Raw genomic sequence first — 18,979 nt, forward strand, 5'->3', positions numbered from 1 at the left:
TCAGATACAACAACGGACAGATGGGGAGAGTTTAGCAAACAGCAGCTTGATCAACCGGCGAGCTAGAAAGACAGTTTTTAATGTATGCAGTGTCAGTCACACTGTGCGTGATTAATATAGATAACTTATCGTGACACATGTCAATACTGAAAGTATCTATTTCGGAAGAAACTAATGAGGAAGAAGCCAAAAAAGATTTTTTTCTTCTTTACAACAAGCCAAGAAAAACTAGTGCAAACTTTAGTGTTATTATTTGCAATATATTGATTTTATAATGGGAAGATTGTTTAGTAGACAGCAGCGACACGTAGAAGATTGTTTGCAGCTTCATATAGCAGACATGATTAAGCTCACTGTCTGACCACGAATGATGAGTAAAAATTACCTCAGCCGAACTATGCAAGAGGAACTGGGAACACACTGGATTCGTCAGTTGTTTTCATGTTCTTTCTGCTTATTCTGGACGTTGTTCAAAAAAAGCAGCTGGGCCACTCCCACCCCCAGCATTAAAACACTGCCCACCTCTGGAACCTCAATCAGCCCCAAAGAGGAGATAAACTCCAACCAAGTGATTTACATTTAGACCATGACTTTTTTTGGTGGGAAAGAAGTGAAAATTAACCACACGTCTGCAAAGCCACTGTCACATGTTTGAGATGGGCTGCATTTGTGGAGTGAGGAGCTGTTGTACAGTAAGTAAGTCACTGTGGCGAGTGATTCACATATACAATTAGAAAACCTTAAACTATGACTCGTCATTACATTGCATAAACATGCTGTCTCCTGTCTTCTCCACTAGTTGCATCCACGCTTTAACTGGCAGTGTTTTGCTTTGCACATGATTTGCATGTCAAGCCTGCAGTGGTAGTACCAGTTTTTACTCTCGCCCTACACTCGAGCAGATTCTACAACGAGCTATGTGGCATATTTTCAGAAATCATCTGTGGAAGGTCGCGGGAGACGATAAATACAATGACCAACTATTTCATCAGCTAACTACTGATTAACAAACACAGGCCTCAGCTGGTTTGGGAAGGGCACGGTGGTACAAATGGTTGAATATTGACAGGGAAATTGTTGTTAAGGATTAAGATATATTTTCATAAATAATCCCCTCTGATTGGCATGACTGAACTGAACATTTTAACATACATGGCAGTTACAGCTCTAAAACAACACATTCCTTACACCTCTACTACTGACCGATCAAAGCTGCTACCATGTTCTCAAACACAGCACACCTTCAGGAATGTCTGGAGTATTGTATCTGAAAATATCCCGCTACATTCACGTAATTGCATCAGATGACAGCAATACTGGTAAATAAATGGCCCTGATTGTCCATATAGCCTGACTTTAAGTGGAAGGAATGTCAGATGGACAGATGATCGCATTCACAAGTCTGCCTGTTCTGGACACTCCATCTCATGACTCTGTTTTCTGGCTGAAACAGTGTTTGTGTAGTTGTTTATAGGTTATTTTTCAGGGTGAGAAGCAGTGTGAGAAGGGCTCCGAGGCTGCTCCCTGCTTTCTTGCTTGCAGTCCATTATGTGGGCTCTATCTTGCCTTGGGAGTTTTTTTTTCTCTCTGGTTGTTTATATAGTACTGTAACCAAGCAAATTTTTTTCCTCTGTAGTATTGCAGCTGCTGTTCCATACTGTGGATGGTGGTCTCTGTGTAAACATTAGCCAGCTTTAAGTGGAAGACAATGAGGAAATGACAGGACAGCATCTGAAGACATTCAAGGATGGATTTCCAGATGAAACAGAGAGATGACATCATGGCAAAATCAGCTAGCAGGAACACGGAGAGGCCTGGTAACGCTACACCATACAAAAACAGTGGACAGCTGTATTTATAGGAGATTGTCTCATGGCTCTATCTGCCTTCATAAATCCTATTATCTGATTTGTAGCCATTCCCCTGCCTAGCATCCAGCAAGAGACCAGCAGCTTTGGCTTATATAGACTTATCAAAGCACTCAAGTGTTGTGACATTAGTTGACTTGGCTAGGATGAAAACTGGTCACATCAGTTGTTGATTAGACATTACCTCATCATATTTGGATAAAACCAAACGACAGTTTGCGTGCATCTCAGCTCTTTAGCCAAAATTATAGACAGCTGTCATCTATTGCACAGGCTTACCTCCATGTTATTATCATACATCCCAGCGGGTGGCCTTTCATGTAAAATCTGCTGTCTTTTCATGCTTTTAGTGGAGTCCACATCAAAATTAGGACTATAAGACTAAAGCACAATTTCCATCACCATTTCCTACTAAATGATGTTAGTTTAATAAAATATTGCAAATTGCCTGCTGTTCACAATACAGAAGCAGTTAAGTGAGGGTTTAATATCAAGTGGACCTTGATGGGATAGTTCAGTAAATCCTGCATAGAATCAATAATGTAATGCTCAGTATCCTCTTGTTTTGGTTTGTCTATATCTATGTTAGATGCACACACACACACACACACACACACACACACACACACACACAACTGTACAGTCAGAAAGAGTGAAAAGATCACAGGAAACACAGAATACTGTCTCGTCTGTGGGACATGAAGGTTTTAAAACGTTGCCCTTTACACGCTCTGTATTCACTGTTCTGCCTTCAGGCTTACTCTATAGACCACCAAAGATCAGTAATCATTACAAACATTCGTTTGTTCACTGTGCAATCGGATTAAACCCAGAAAATCTTTTTGAATTTATTGTCATTTGTTGTTGTTGTATATTAGTCGTTTCTTTTATTATGCGGGCGTGATGCTGTAACTAAACTGTCTTTATGAGATCTTTACGAGTTAGAAAAAGGATGCACCGGCTACAAGTAAACTATACGAGTTTGACAGCAGTTAATATCAAATGACATGAACACAAAGAGTCACTTTGGCAGAGTGAGAAAGCAGACAAATCGGGTAACTTCTGTACCGATCAAACTTCTAAACGTAGACAAACTAAACGGAAGTGCATTCACTTACATATCTTCTGAGTTTTTTCTCCGGTGGTGATTTTCTCAGCCAGCCTTGGAAGATGATTTCTCCGCCGCTCATGTTTGTCAGTGTCTGCTGTTTCTTCTCGCTCTGAAACTGCGGTTTGCCACTAGTACATGATGGCTCCTTAGGGCTTGCCTGTTCAAAGTGCTGTCGGGGTTTGGCTCTCCCTGCTGCTGTCTGCTCCCCCCATTTGATAAAAATCAAAGTAGTGATGGTCGGAGATTTAGACAGTCGCTTCAAATGGTACCGTGTGAAACAAGAGGCGTGCAAAACGGTGCGATTCTGCTCTTAGGCAATTACGCACAACCGGCTGACGAGGAGCCGCGGCCAAACTCAACTGATGCAGGGTGAGGAAGTATCATAGGGTGTCTGCAGTTTGTTTTCCTTAGATACCACGCCCACCGTGAATAGAGGGATGGGCTGCACTGGGATGAACAGGATGGGGGAAGATCTGCTACTAAACAGCTCCCCAAGCGACTCCAGATAAAACAAAATCCATTTGTCTCTAACACAACAAGCAGATCTAGAAGCGATTCTCTATTATTGCAAACCCCGTACATTATTTTTCTCTAAATAATTCAAACAAATGTGTTATATGAGCCCGTAATGTGATCCAAGTATAGTTAGATATTATGACAGACAGAAGGCAGTTTCTTAACTTTCTGGTGGGAAGTTTTTGCTCTTAAAACCAACCTTGTTTGAAAAAACAGATAATATGGATCTCTTACTCAGGCAACAAATTCTTAACTTGTTCTCAATGCTGATAAGAAAATTGTTTTCTAAGGAATCCCAGAGCCTTTCACATGTCATAGAGATAGTTTGAAATGGGAAAAGGCACCATCTGGTGGGATGTTAACATCTTGCTCTTAAAACCAACCTTGTTTGAAAAGTGAGGTTTAACCAGAAAATTGAAAGTGACTTGTACTTAAGAGTAAACTGGCCTTCTTTGGCCATTAGAAGACAGGGGCATTGGTACACTTTTATTTACAAAGCTATGCTTGGATTGCTGCCTCCTTATATTTGTACTTTGGTAACAGTTCCCTAGGAAATATTAGGAAGTATTGCTCACGTCATCAAGTATTCCTTGAAAACTAAAATATATCAATTCAAATTCCTGCAATGAGTAATTCCCATTATAGAAGCAGACACAGAAATAAACAAAATTAAAACAATCCTGAATATTACATTTATTTAATGTTTCCCAGACATACATAATTTTTTTAACATATCCAAAATGCTTGAATTGTTTTTTCACAGAAGACAAGAATGAGAAAATCTTGGGAAAGGAATGACATCTTTTATGTTGTCGACACCAAGAATGCATTGCAAATATCGCTCAAATCCCAGTCCGAAGCCGCCATGAGGGACAGAGCCAAAACGCCTCAAGTCCAGATACCTGCAAAATTCACAAATGTTTTTAGACTTCTTTTAATGTCCACTAAAATATCATAAATATACATAATTTTTTTTACTATTATTACTTTACCAACTATAGACGTCTTCCAAGCCAGCCCTGGAAAAAAGTACAATAATTGACATGAGATCAAGTTCTACAATAAATGCATGATTTCAATGGTTTTTGTCCACTGCTGCATGAAAGTGCCACACAAATGCTCCACATTTTGCACAGTACAATATTTTCTTTTTTTGGTTACAAACATCTAAATTCATTTATATAAATTACAGGAGATGTGATTAAAAAGTTACAAGACTCCACCCATGAAAATAGAAAAACAACATTTATGTAAAGCTGTCTGAATTCACCCATCAAGGTCACCTTCTTGTTAAACTCTGGACCACTTGCAGCACTGCTTCTAATTTTATTTTGCTCCCGAGATGTCCTGTTCTGACCAACTGCACACCTGAATTTTCAACATGAACCTTAAACTTGTGCAAACATCAACTTCCGTGACACGGAAGTTGATGTATGTCAAGTATTCTCATTTGTAATGGTAGCTAGATCTCTGGGTGAGACCCAGCGACACACAGGAGATTTTAGCGGATGTGCATGCTGTGTCGATGTCTGAAAATGATCTATTAGGTCAGGAGTGCGAGAGCAGGCAAGGTGTTTTTTGATTTATTTATTTATTTTAATTCATGTGCGAGTTGAATTCCTCCCCCAGGGTCAGAATAGCAATGCAGAGTTCTACAGTAACATCCTGAGACATCTGAGAGAGGAAATCCAGCTAAAATTACTTCAACTTCAATGCCATAATGTACCTTCACATAGTGCAATGAAACATTTTGTTTGGCCACAGAAACGCAGGTGCAGCGATATTCGCTCACCTCTACTTGCCAGATTTGCCCCTCTGCAACTTTGTTCTCTTCCCAAAAATGAAATTCAAGTTAAAAGGTCACCATTTACCATATCAAGGGAGATCTTTAAAAAAAAAGCAGCCGGGCTGCACAGACACAACGTTGAACAGGAGATCAATCAAATTTAGATCAGGTATGGTATCTTGATTTTTATGGGCAGAGTCATATAACTTTATGATCAAACTTCAGAAATAGCATGCAATAAAAGTTTCCTTTCAGTGTAATATCTTTAATGGGCAGTGAGGTAAAACACTAAGCCATGCAAACTAGATGCTAACCCATCTAGTCTGATACAACAAGATGTGTCAGAGACGAGGGAGGGGTGGGGGTGGGGGATAGAGCATTTTCTTTATTTTAATCAGCCTCCGCAAGACTTAAACTGCACCAGCTGGCCCAGAGTCTCACAGGCAGGATTATGACTGCTCTGAATGCATTCAGGAAAAATTCTAAAGCAATTGAGGATAAATTGAAAAATGTAGTCTAAATCTTTTAGCATAAGCCTTCCTATACTCGTGGAGTATGAATTCTTACTCTTCCAGCCGAGCACTCAGCAGATTCAGCCTCTCCTCTCTTAGGGAGCCCCCACAGAGCTCTCCAACTCCTGGCACAAGAAGGTCCACCGCAGCTGCCTGCACAACAGTCAAAATCAGCTCAGATATGCAAATTACTGACATACCCTAACTGACATTACAAAGAAGGAAATGAGAGGTTACATCATTCATTCACCCTGTTATACAGTATAACTGACTCTTACTGTACGCTCAGGATGATCCTGGTTGTCTCTTGCATAAAAAGGCTTCAGATCATAAGGATAATCAGTGACAAAGACTGGAATGTTGCCACAATGTTTCACCAGGTACTTCTCGTGTTCTGTCTTAAGGTCACAGCCCCACTGTACAAAAAGAAAAGCCGTGTGGAATAAACTTGTTGTTAGCAAGCAGAGGGTAGAGGAATAGATCTAGTTTGCAATATCACCATAAAAATGTAATCATTGCCACTCACATCTGTTGGGAAGGCAAATCTCTCTGAACTGCGGCGCAGGATGTCTATAGCTTCTCTGTAGGTAATCCTTAGAAAAGACATCAAATATTCCTTCAACTTTTGTCTCCACATTATTTATGTGATCCACTTTTAAATGTGATATACAGAAAAGGAAGAGACTTACACAGGAAAGCTATTCTTTAGCATAGCATCTACAGTGTCCTTGAGATATATGAATGCAAGAGGAAACACGTAAGTTGAGCTAATAATGAAGTCAGACAGAGTCATGGCTGGAACCAGGTTATGTCCCCAAGTGTCCTTCAGGACTTACCCTGTGCCCAGGAGTCACATGCTTGTGAAACAAATCCACATCCTCCACACAGTGAGCCAATACATGCTCTGTGGCAAATCTGAACATGTCCTCCATAACCTAAGGAGCAGGCCAAGTTTAATAATTAAAGCTTTCCCAGGCAACTGTGCACAAGGGCAACTTTAAAAGTCACATGGGGAATTTGCAAAATTTGAAGTTCAGTACACAGAAATTATATGATGACATCAGTTCAGTTTATTTTAGATGCTTTTCTAATCTTACTGATCACACAGAGCACTTAATACTACAAGCCATAATTAACCACACATTCATACAGCGGTTTATTCTATACCTTTTTAACACTTTATTTACCTTAAATCACAACCACTAACCTAGCAAGCATGTCTTTAGACTTTGGCCTAATATGGGATGCAAACTTTAAAACAAAAACTGACAAACAGAACAGCAGACATCTGTGAATTTGAAATAATGGAAGTCTGAATTAATCTATAACCAGTACAGAAATATGTAGTATAGAATAAAAAGTTAACAGGCTGAAACATGTTATCCTATGTCCTGTTTCACTGACAAATAGCATTTTGTATCTGAGGTTGAATACAGGTCAAATATGACAAAGCTAACCTTAGTGAGATCCTCTAAGGACTGTGTGAAGGAGATCTCTGCCTCTACCATGTAAAACTCAGCCAGGTGGCGTCTGCTTTGGGAGTTCTCTGCACGGAAAGTTGGCCCAAATGTGTAGGCTTTAGAAAAAGCCCTACAAGAGTATGAGTTATAAGCAGAAACATACTTTAGTGTACATCGCTGTATACAAGTGATATGACTATGTAAACTTTAGAATGTGGAGAAATTGATTTACATAAGTAAAATGAGGGTAAAAAAACAATACAATTAAGCACTTAACATCCAATAGTTATGTGACAACAACATAAAGCAAGTTGATTTCTCCTGTAATTTGTCAACTTTCTGTAGTTTACCTCACCCTGACACCACTTCCAAATGAAGTTGTCCAGACACAGTCAAGTAGGCTGGTACAGAGAAAAAGTTCTCTCCATCTGCATGATCTGGGCCTGATGGCTGTGGTAAAAGCGGGGATTTCAAGTTTTCAAACAGTGTCATAATTCTGCTCAGACTAAAGCACGAGGCTTTAACTTTAAAAAAACAGTGCTGTTAGTGTGTTTAGATGCTCACCTCAACCTGAAAGAGCTCCCCTGCCCCTTCGCAGTCATTTGACGTGATGATTGGAGTGTTAATCTCTACAAAGCCATTGTCCTGGAGGAAAAAAGACAATAAAACAATAAAAACAAAACCTCTTGCTCCTCATTTTTTAAGAAACTCCTCTCCTGATGTTCTCACCTTGAAATATGAGTGAATTGCTGCAGTGGCCTCACTTCGTATCCTCAACAGGGAGCTAAAAGCATTTGTTCTGCACCTGAGATGAGGAAATTGGCGAATATACTCAAGGCCATGCCGCTCTTTGATTTTAAAGGGAAAATCCTTAAAAAGAAGAATATAAAACAAAATACAATAAAACCATGATTCCTATAGCAATCATATAAACAGTTACAAAATGTGTATGAGACATTTGTTCTTACCACAGGGTTACATTCTCCAACTACATTGATTTGCTTAGCATCAAGTTCAACTGGTTGTTTTTGGTGTGGACTTTTCTTAAGAATGCCCGTGACTTCAACGGCACTACCAAATGTGAGCAACCTAAATTTGTGAGAAAAACAAAAGAATATTCTAAGCATGCACTTTTCATGTCAGAAACTGTGTGGCAGGAGGATTGTCTATAGGGAGTAATGCCGAAATGCTTACGGATCATTCAGCTCTGAACTTGCGATAACCTGCAATGACTGCAAGGAGCTCCCGTCATTCACATGGAGAAAGACATTGGCTTTCTGAGCTCTAACCGAGCGAACCCATCCCTAAAACAAAGACACAGAACAAACTACACTCAGCTATTCCATCTGGTAAAACAAAATGTGCACATTTTGCTTACATAATCAGGATGTTGGTAATTTGAGAACTCACTGCTTGTTCTTTCTCAACATGGCACATAAATGCATAGAATGTGGTATGATATTATTTGAAAGTAAGTGAGAAAGTGCAGCATTAGGCATCAGGGGGTGGTGTTGTGATGTACCGGTACTAACAATAACCATAATCATTTCAAATGGAATTCTGAGATCATCAAATTGAATAATGAATTAATAATATTGCACTTAAGGAGATTATTTAAGGATTTTGTTTACATCCAATATGTGGAAGTGACCTTGGGCAACATATTGTAAAAAGAAAACCCTCTATGAATGTGTGAGTGGTCAATAAAACTAGAAAGATGCTACAAAAAAGCAGCTCATTTATGTTTATACACTTATTTTTATGGACTCTTTCTCTCCACCTAATAATACACTTGCTTTGAGTGTAACTTAGAGGCAAAACAAGATGTTTTACTACAGTCGCATAGCGGCATAGTGAAAATATGATAATGTGGTGATATAACAAATTTTCAGCTAGTGATGGCTGGGAGTCAGCAAAAAATTATTTAGAGTTAGCAGTGGTTAACTTTTACAAATGCCAGTTTAGTTTGTCGCTACCTAAGCTCCACGCATGCACTCAGGCAAATTAGCATAAAGTGGTTTTTACAAAAATTGTTATTTACTTACTATTTACAAGTTTCAGCAGAATTTGCATAAGGCTTAAGATTTTTTCAGCAGATTCTTAGCAATCACATATAACAAGCCACCATTGTTGTGAGTTTAGCTGCAAATGAGCTGAAGTTCCTGCGGCAGGTTTGATCGCACAAATAAGCGCAGTTACCAGAAAATACTAACCAATAAACAGAACTTACCTGAACTTTAATGTTAGATCCCAATTCTGCCCCAGACAGAGCTTGGGACACTCTTAGTTTAGTTGGTGTATTCTTACAATAATGTCGAATACCTGCCGCTATTCCCCGAGATACTGAGGTGGCTGATGCAAAAGAAAGGACTTTAGCTGCCGACTGCAACATTGTAACAAATGCTGTTGTTTCCGACGCAGAACCCGCTAAAAGCACAACATGCTACAATCACAATCTGAAGACTCGGAAGACAATATATTTAACAGTTTTATTATATGCACCGCATTTTGTCTGGAGTTGACTTTCAGATTTCACGTTGTCTGAGAGTGAATGCAACGCTTCCTGTTTAGGTCTTTCACCATTCGTCCAATCCAGTCACGTGGTTTATTAAAATCCAATCAGATTTCTGTTTCTTGCTGCAGGGAGTTGTAGTGTTATTTAAAGACGAACCTATAAAAAATACCCAGGAGGGTCGGGATTTTTTTTTTTTCACAGTCATTTTATTAACATTTGATTTTTTTTTTTTTATTAACAGTATAATTTACATTGTTTAGTCGTATTTAGTTATTTATTTATTTATTTTCTAACAGGGGAAATCATAAAACATGAAAATACTATACACTGTTCAAAGGTTTGTAAGAACCTTTGCTGTAATGCCCTTCTTACTCCCTATATCAGTAATGACAATGCGTAGATGGATTTTGTGATCTTGGATGTAAAAATGTGTCAAATGTCCCATTACCTGCAGAAAAAAAGAAGGAAAAAAACATCTCTTCGGGTAGATTGGGGTGAAGAGTTCATGCAAATGTCAGTCAACCCCGCTAACTTCCAAAATTTCCAAAACATTTTCGGCTGTAAAGCGAACACATGTGGAGTGAGTCAGGAGTGTAATGAAGCAAGCCGAACACCTATCACAGCCACGTGGAAATGTTCTTTAATCTTTCGTGATGTATCTGCCGTCAGTGTGGGGTTCATTTGCGCGTAAACCTCGTTAATTCAATACCCACAACGACACTGGGTCTCTTCCCACCATTTGCTGCTGGAGTAAATCAGATCACGCCAGCAATATAATAAGATGCCATGGACTATTATTCACCTGGTCTCGCCTGTCAGCTTTGGAGCCCCTGACCAGAGCCGGGTGTCTCCACCTCCGGCTGCTTATGACATATCATCATTAAACTCAACATGATACATTTGAAACGTTAGCAAGGTCATTGATATTAATTATCTCCAGCCTGGATGGAGCAGTTATGTACATGGCCTTATTTTAACAGGAAGCAGAACAATTCTATTTTTTGATTAATTGACAAAAAGCATGTAAAATGCTTCTTTTTTTGTCATTTTTGGCATCGACTCTGGGTTTGAAACCCGGTGAAAATCCGCCCCTCTCAATACACCAAAATTAACTGTATGAACTGTATGTATCCTCCTGTCAGAATAATGAACTGGTCCCCGTTTAGTGTAATGTCGCGCAATATCTTACTCTACCACAAGGTAGTGCTGTAGCTCTATGATATTTTCTTCTCCCTTTAAAAATCCCCACCTAGTGTAGATTTATTCATTTACCCCCGAGTTGCTTCCAATATATTATTCATTTGCAGCTCCGAGCCCTACTGAAATGAAAGCAAGCTGGCATTGTTATGTTCTCTCTGCAGTTCTACCAACCACAATGCAAAGGACCTGCTGGCTTTGGTTGGCAGCGGATAGTCCAGCGCACAGTCAGTTCAGGTTGCATCCAAAACTGTTTTCTCCGCATCAACAGGAACAGCGAGGTTGCAGTGCCCACAGTGCATAGCTCTGATTGATTTGAATTTTTTTCCGTGACAACTTGCACGTGGGAGAGATACTTGATGGGTTGTCGCATTTTTTTTTTATTTCCACAGATTCTCATCCTCCCACAAGAACCACAAAACAATATATGCACGAAACTAGGTAAACACAGTATGGGTACGACTTTAAAACTGTTGCATAACTACGGAAAAAAATGAGAAGAAAAGGGGAGAAAAAAGCCAAGTAAAACGCTATTCCTCCTATAACAAGAAAAGAATTAAATAGTTCTCCCTGTTAGAACTGTAGCTCCTTCTTCTTTTAGCCTCTACAGGTAGAAGAGTTGTTTGGCAGCGGTCTGACAACTGCAATAGAGCTTAACAACTTGTTAAAATCAATACAAGATTAGTCAGCAAAACAAAGGATTTTGCTGTAAAAGCTTTGATCTCAGGAGGATCACTGAACTTGGAGGGCAAGTGCATCCCCTGCTCTCAGTAGGCATGCTTGTCCAATGGTTGCGGCACCCTATTGACAGCCTCCCCTGCCCCCTTTCACAAGCCTTCAGCTGCCCCTCCAAATATTCTGCATTCTCAAAAGGAAGGGTGCATTGATTTTATGTAACATGGGTCGTTAAGTGCTGATTAGACCATTATAGTGATGTGATTTCAGGGAATGGGTTTTGGTGACAGGCAGCCAAACACAAATCAAAAGGAACTAACAACCCTTACTAAAAGAGATTTGGGCTGCTGCACTGCTTTACCTATGACTTACTACTACAATACTCTGTTTGTGTGGGTTTATATGTAATGTGCCAGTTTGAGCAATCTCCAACTGAGCGAAAATACCCATTAAGTAAACTGCTCAAGATATTCACTCTGAAAATTATACTAACCATCACAGATAGATCATTTTTACTTTGTAAAATAAAAATGGTGTATTTGTCCTAGTGCTTAGATAGTCCATCGATTATTCCTTTAAAACAGAAAATTCGGACAAACTCTTTATAGTATTTTATAAAGCAAAAATGCAATGGCTGCTGTTTCTCAATGCTCAGTGTTTGTCTACAGAGTGGATATATTTTGATAGAAATATACACTATTAACACTATTATTTACATTATTTTGGATGTTCCATCTAATTTGCTTGTAAAGTAACATTTATGAGCATCTTTTGAAAGCTGTGTCTAGAAAATTCTGCAAAGAAAAGAAAAGACTATCTGACATCATGTTAGGCTTTCCCTCTCAAAGTGGAATAAATTAATCATGTGTAGGAGAAATAACTGCCATTGTTACTGTGGGGTTGTCCCCTGTCAGACCAACCACGATGATTACATTCATCCTTTTCTGTTTTTACTCAGTGTGTACTTTGTGTTAAATGTGTTCCATACAGGGTCTATTTTTTTTTCTCGCGAGCTACATCAAAGACAACTTTAATGCCAATCACCTTGTGAACACTGTGTTTTATAAAGTTCTTGCTAACTTATCTTAAAAAAAGATCTTCTGGGTCAAATTTGACAGGTTCCCGTGGAGCTAAGCATCTTGCCCTGCTCAGAAGTCTCCTTATAATTCCCTCCCTGGCTCAAGGTTGGCAAGGAAGAGCAATAAAGTTGCATCTCTGATTGCACTATTTTTCTCATCCTGTGCCTCACAATGTGTCACAGGATTTCTGCATTGCTTTTTATGATATATTGTAGCAGAGAACCATCAAGTCAGTTCCTGGTCAACAAGTTTACTTTTTGGAAGCAACAATCCTATGGATAAGAGGGTGGTGACTACTGTGTGCCAAGTTACTAAATGTGCGTCAAAATCTACATATATTCTAATATAGAATGTTTTAATTCTGAAGTGACAGGAAATTCCCCCTTGTGTACAGAAGAGACAGTATCACAGACAAGAAAGTTGGACCATTTACAATATAGCTTTAAACTTCAACAGTGTCTTTAACAATTTGTCATTTCAACCCTTTCTTTTCTTTCACTGGAAGCAGTCAAAGACCAGGCTCTCCTGAGATAGTTAAGAATAGATGATGAAAAATAGAAAAGCAGAGCGGTGATATCACAGTATTGTTACATATTACACATAGGCCAAAGTCAAATGAAACAATTCATTCTCATCTGCTTCACGGCAGCATCACATGTCGGTTTTGGCTTTATGAGGACATAGTGTGGGCTCTGCTTCATTTCCCCAGGTTCCTTAATTTAACTTCTCAAGAGCTGGACACGGCTCCCTTATCCTCATTTACAGGATAATTTGCAGAAATCATCCTAAATGGTAACTCTTAATTGTGATGCAGGAATTCTAGTTTTATCTATGTAACACCACAGGATTTATTTTCTTAACTTGTTGGGGGTGTAGCTTGAGAATGCCTGTCTAGGGATACTCACATAGCACATCAGTGGGATGTTTTTATAATCCATTGCTAAACCCAATGTCTTTCAGGATATTCAGCTACTCTTCAGGATATTTTACTGTTATAAAATTCAGCTACGTTGCTGCTATGCTCAGTTATTCACTTCTCCATAGCAAAAGGAAAGAAAAAGAAAAAAGAAGAATTTTGCCAAATTCTGTTCTCCACTATTTTTTCAGCACACATATGTCCTATTTTAAGAATACAAGCTAAATAGTTAACGCTTTACCAACAGCAAACCACATATGAGCAGTGAAAATAGCTCTTTTCAGCTTGTGTGGGAGCATTACTCAGCAGTAGCATAAACGTGTCCTTCCCCTGCTGATATATTTCATTTACCTTACAGGGGAAGAAAACTGGTTTCATTTCTGTGAGCAAAACATTATTCCTTTATATAGTAAAAATAACTTATTAGCCTTGAAAAAATCATGTAATTTGAGTTGTGAGGCTTCAGCAGGTCCAGGGCAACACCGTCTATTCTGTATTTCGAGACATGTACATTTAATCACAAAGGTCAGAGTGCTGAAGTAAATGGTGTGATACCCCTGGGGCTGTTGTGTGTCTTTGCCAAGGGCAGTTTTGAAAAGTCAGTTCTACAGTGTTATAATGTTCTCCTACATTATAACACTTCCGCTCACGCCGGCACACATCCATCTGTCCTTGTTGTGCCCTACTGTCCTGCTCAGGTGATCTGAAATTAAATATATTTTATTATAACACGTAAGCCAGCAGCCTTATTTTCTTTGAATCTCTTACATATGCAACCATGTGAGCAAATGCTCTATCAGCACATAACAACATAAATCTAAGACTAATTATGTTATTTTATCCAGACACAGCAACTACCCTCTAATTAGCCAAACAATAAATGGTAATGTCTTGCTCTTCCATGTGGCCATTTGAGTTAAACTCAGTGCAGTAAACTGGATATGTAGCATTTTCTATTTTTCAGTCACTTATATACACAATGGCCTATGACCATGTGCTATTAATTATAAAACAGTTAACATTTACCAAAATTTGGCATCTCTTCACATCTACATTAACGAGAAGGTTTGAATTTTGTACAATAGAATGACAAAGAAGCGCACTTAAATACACAGAGAGGAAAAAGCAAACAAATATATTTTTTAATAGCATCTCTGCTGCACCACAACACTGTCCTCCAGATGCCTCTGATTTGTGCATCTGATTTATTCATGCAGTCAATTCCAATTCAAGCACCTTTGTTGCAGAGCAACAGAAACACTGGAAAATCATCATTTTTTATTTGATAAAACAAAACAATGCAATGTAAGCTGGGAGTTGGGACTGTAGCTGCACACCTTCTGAAACATTATGTCATGATGAAAAGAGCTGGTATTGTGTATATTCAGCAAACACTGTTTTCTGGAAAGTCTCTTTCTGTGGCAAATTCTGCTTTTTGAAATAAACCTTTTTGTGAATCTGTTCCAGTATTTCCCATTATACTTCCCATTTCCTCTCAGATTGCTCATCAGTGACATGAATTAAAAAGATGAACTGATCTTTTCATTACAATTAAGTTTTGATTGTTTTTTATATCTGGTTGATATTTTACAGCAACATTTTATTAAAATAAATATGTTATTTATGTTTACACATGTTGTTTAGTAGCTACAGTGATGATAGTGATGGAAACTGAAGGAATACAAAGCTGCTCCGATAAGCAATCTATAAAAACTCCACATAAGGAGGATCACAGAAATATGACTCATTCGGTAAAACTGTGCTTCCGTGTGTGTGTGTTTGTGTATATGTCCGAGTGTGTATGTGGCCTTTCTGTTTCAAATCTCAACAGTGTTGAGTATGCCACACACAGGCATCCTTCAAAATATTTCAAAAAGATCTTTCAAAAAGAAAGCGATTGAAAATCCTGAGGTTAAAAACATTTTTCCCCTGACGGAAATAGTAATATTGTTTTCATTCTTTCCCCCTGCAAAATGGTTGCGTGTATGGTGTGTGTGCAGCTGTGGAAGGGGGTCAGCAATTTTACACGATCTACATTTTAAGAAAATTCGATAGAAAAAAAAATATGAAAGAGAACAAGACTAATTTCCACAACCTTAAATTTGGACTGGCAGGCTTTTTTGTATGGTAAATGAAATGAGAGGCCTGGTGTCACACAATTCAAATGCACAACGTGGAAATAAATTTCCCAAGGCTGATCTACATAATAGTATTCGTAATGGGCCCAACAAATCTGTAACCAAAACAATTCTGTCAGACTGACTTCAGGCTTTGTATTTCAGACAGCAATGCACACAATCCTACTTTCAAAAACGAACATAGGAAACAAAACATCTGATTTCTGGGTGTTGTTATTTTGGGGGGTTTTTTAAATAAGAGAGGGATAATTTGCTGAGAACCTCTATTGTCCTGTGGAAAGTGCAAAACAATTTCTACTAATCACTATCTCTAATATTTAAAGATTTATTGATCCAAAAGTACGCAGATGTTTGCATTTATTGACAGACATTTCATTTAATACAAACTGTTCTTGTGTGGGTGTCATACAGACCATGCACCTAAAAAAGTGTGACTGAGGTTAGCAAAGCACTTGTTAGAAATCTGTCTGAAGCTAGAGATTTGTTGTAACTAACTAGGACCTAACTAACTCTTCACTTAGTGCCGTGCATAAAATTCCCACCTCTGACTAAAGCAAGTAAAGCTAGCACAAGCTAAACTCAAACAACTCCAGTCCTCAGCTTTTTTGTCAATAAACAGGTCTGTTGTTTCTTTGATAAATTGTAGCTCTAAAGCCTTCATGTGTTTTTCAGCCATCTCAGCTGAAAAGCACATGAAGCTCATTTAAACTAACAAAACTGCTTCCAAAGTATATTGGAAGAAGCATCAGAGGTTTTAGAAAAAGAAGGATTTGAACACTGATATACTAACATAACCTACTGACCAAAAGAAAGCAGACTCATTTAAAGAATACGCAACCTTTTCTACAGCTTTATATATTTTTAATACGTCTGTGCCACTAAATGTTTTGCAGCAGCTCAATCCTATTAAATATACATAAGCCTTGTTTCAGCCCTGACAGCAGATTATCTCCACTGAGAATGAAAATTACATTGCCTTTCTGGTTTCTCTTTGCATCTGCCTATGATTAACATGTTCTCAGTTTCAACACACATTTATATGATGGAGAGAGCTGGTTCTCTGGACGCTCTAAAATATCTTGCAGGGTAATGTTTGCATCCTACGTTCATGAAACTTTTTAAAAACACTTTTCATACCGTTGCCTTTACTTTTTATCCCCGCTGTCTTACTAAACGAAAAGGAGAGCCTCTGACTGATCATTTCTGGTGCTCACGTCATAGACAAAAATTAATAACAACTATTTTTTCATGGGTATAAAGTACTACATGATAAGCTGTCTTAAAACATTAAGCATTTGCTAACCTTTCAGTCAACCCAACTGCTTCCAGACACTGGGTTTGAGTGTGTCCTGATCCTGTGCTACGGACAGATTTGACCTCAGGCATAATTAGCCTAATAAAAGCATTAGTTATGCTGTCAATATGATTTGCATAATGTGCCAAGGCAGTTTCATTCCTGAATGCAAGCGGTGTCCGAGTGACTTAAAAATGCTGCAGTGACATTTCTTTGGGTCCTTTGTTCACACCTGTCAGGGGAAATGTGATGGGAGATGGCGGACGCAGCTGTGGCTTCCGCCTCCAGTGAGTCCACAAAGATCCCGAAGTCCAGTATACATCAACCAAACAGCAGCAAACATTTCTAAAGCAGAAATACAAGAGTTTCATCTTATGCTGACAGGATTCATTTCTTACAACATTGACTCTAGCATAATCCATGAAGGTCAGGATGAAACTGAGCAGTGATATAATCTTAGTAAACCAACGAGAAAATACATAAAATAGCACAACTGACTTTCATTATATAATTTTTCAGAAAAAGTAAAGCATTTTCTAAGATATGCAAATGCATTTCTCTCTTTAATACATACAGCGGTAAAGGAATCTAATTGTAACACTCTGCAGTCACTGTGCTCCCACTAAGAAACCCCACATAGAGCAGTGACTTTGAGAGGACCAGCTTTGATATTGCTCCACCTCACAGGTTATCAATTGTCTTGACTATGTGTGTCTGCGTCAAAATGACTTCAATACCAAAAGCTGTGTTATGAGTCATTTACACTAGTTCAAAAGTCAGAATGTTAGGTTATGTTGCCCTAGAGTAGGGCAGTACAGGCTATCTTACAGGGCTCTTTAGTCTCATTTTTAGGAAAATAATGCCTCTCATATTACAAGCATGCAGCACTGTACTGTTTAGGGTGCTAGTACTGCACATTTTCCATTTCCCTTTGCAGCATGAGAGGCAACAATGGCCTTTGGTTGACCCGTGGAAATATGACACTTTGAAAACCATCATGTCTTTCTTATTTCCAGAGTTCAACTTCGCTGTCTACTTCTGCTGCTGCTGTGTTTTGTCATCAAGGTGGGCATTCACATGAGACCTAAACCTTGAGGAAAATTCAGTCTCACCTCTCTATGGCCAGTTGGTTTACCATTTCTTGCCCCATTAATTTTTAGGATTGGTCCACCATTTGCATAACTGGTAGAGAAGGGAATGTGGACCTGAATGATTAAAGACAGAATAAGAGGCAGTCCTGTTCAGTCAGGCATATGGTGTTACGGGGCTACACAGCAGATGTGGACCATCATACCAACATTTTTTTATGGATGTTGGGAAAACTCGAACAAGTGTAGCCAGTCATGGAAAGGTGGTGCTCTTTGCCAACTACATTGCTGATCTGAACAAAATAGATGCAGCTGTCTGTCATGTAATAACAGCACCTGAGACTGACAGGCAAAAGAAAACAAGAGACAGCAGGTGTTTCATTTTCGTAGTTCTTTTCAGACTAAGAAACTGATTCATTGAGGGAATGGATGGCTGGTCCTCAGCATGAATCAACCTTTTACTGATTTTAACAGCAAATACCTTTGGCAGTGTTTATCCAACTCAGGTCCAGAGTGGTAAAATTATCAGTGAGAGGAAAACAGATGAAGTGTGAAAGCAATGTGAAGATAGGACTCAGCATAGGTAATGAGAAATACGACAGTTCATGCATGAGTTTTAGAGAAATGCTTTTCCTCCACTGGTTATACTGATATTAACGTCATGCAAAAATCACAGCTGTGTTCTTGGTTGGTCAAAGAAGCAGTGGTAGATGTAAAGTGGGATCAAACCCACAGTTTGGCTACATCCCCGAGCAATGGTGGAGACTCATCTTACAAATTTAGTTCCTGCCCATCCAGCTGTTGACAACAAAGACACAAAGGAA

The 18,979-nt window shown here is 38.8% G+C and overlaps 2 protein-coding genes across 4 annotated transcripts in view; both read right to left on the reverse strand.

Moving 5' to 3' along the window:
• The window catches only part of gab2 (GRB2-associated binding protein 2), a 36,857-nt gene extending 33,503 nt beyond the window's left edge, over window positions 1-3,354 (reverse strand). For 2 of the 3 annotated variants that reach the window (XM_039598242.1, XM_031751220.2), the window contains exon 1: window positions 2,987-3,353. In XM_039598242.1, coding sequence (XP_039454176.1) covers window positions 2,987-3,058 — 72 coding nt within the window. In that variant the 5' untranslated portion in view covers window positions 3,059-3,353. Of the gene's footprint in view, window positions 1-2,986 lie in introns of all 3 variants that reach the window. The other variant, XM_031751221.2, reaches the window with a different exon arrangement.
• An 819-nt stretch (window positions 3,355-4,173) lies between these two features.
• Window positions 4,174-9,808, reverse strand: nars2 (asparaginyl-tRNA synthetase 2, mitochondrial). Its single transcript, XM_031751291.2, has 14 exons — window positions 9,484-9,808; window positions 8,448-8,557; window positions 8,222-8,342; window positions 7,983-8,123; window positions 7,818-7,898; window positions 7,609-7,703; window positions 7,251-7,383; window positions 6,630-6,728; window positions 6,483-6,520; window positions 6,320-6,386; window positions 6,072-6,209; window positions 5,849-5,946; window positions 4,488-4,514; window positions 4,174-4,397 (listed from the first exon to the last, which is right to left on the reverse strand). The coding sequence occupies exons 1-14, from the start codon at window positions 9,643-9,645 to the stop codon at window positions 4,253-4,255; spliced, it is 1,455 nt and encodes a 484-aa protein (XP_031607151.1). The 5' UTR covers window positions 9,646-9,808; the 3' UTR covers window positions 4,174-4,252.
• Between the last annotated feature and the right edge of the window lie 9,171 nt (window positions 9,809-18,979).

The sequence above is a fragment of the Oreochromis aureus genome, linkage group 14 (assembly GCF_013358895.1).
Source record: "Oreochromis aureus strain Israel breed Guangdong linkage group 14, ZZ_aureus, whole genome shotgun sequence".
In the NCBI taxonomy this organism is placed as follows: Eukaryota; Metazoa; Chordata; class Actinopteri; order Cichliformes; family Cichlidae; genus Oreochromis; species Oreochromis aureus.

Bases quoted from the DNA above. Each gene is read 5' to 3' on its own strand.
- nars2 (XM_031751291.2), bottom strand. From the start codon at position 9,645: ATGTTGCAGTCGGCAGCTAAAGTCCTTTCTTTTGCATCAGCCACCTCA. The intron at 7,704-7,817 runs GTGAGCATCTAA...CTTTTACCACAG, and splicing joins GGGAGCTCTTTCAGGTTGAG to CCATCAGGCCCAGATCATGC. The intron at 6,387-6,482 runs GTAAGTCTCTTC...GTCTTTTCTAAG, and splicing joins CTAAAGAATAGCTTTCCTGT to GATTACCTACAGAGAAGCTA.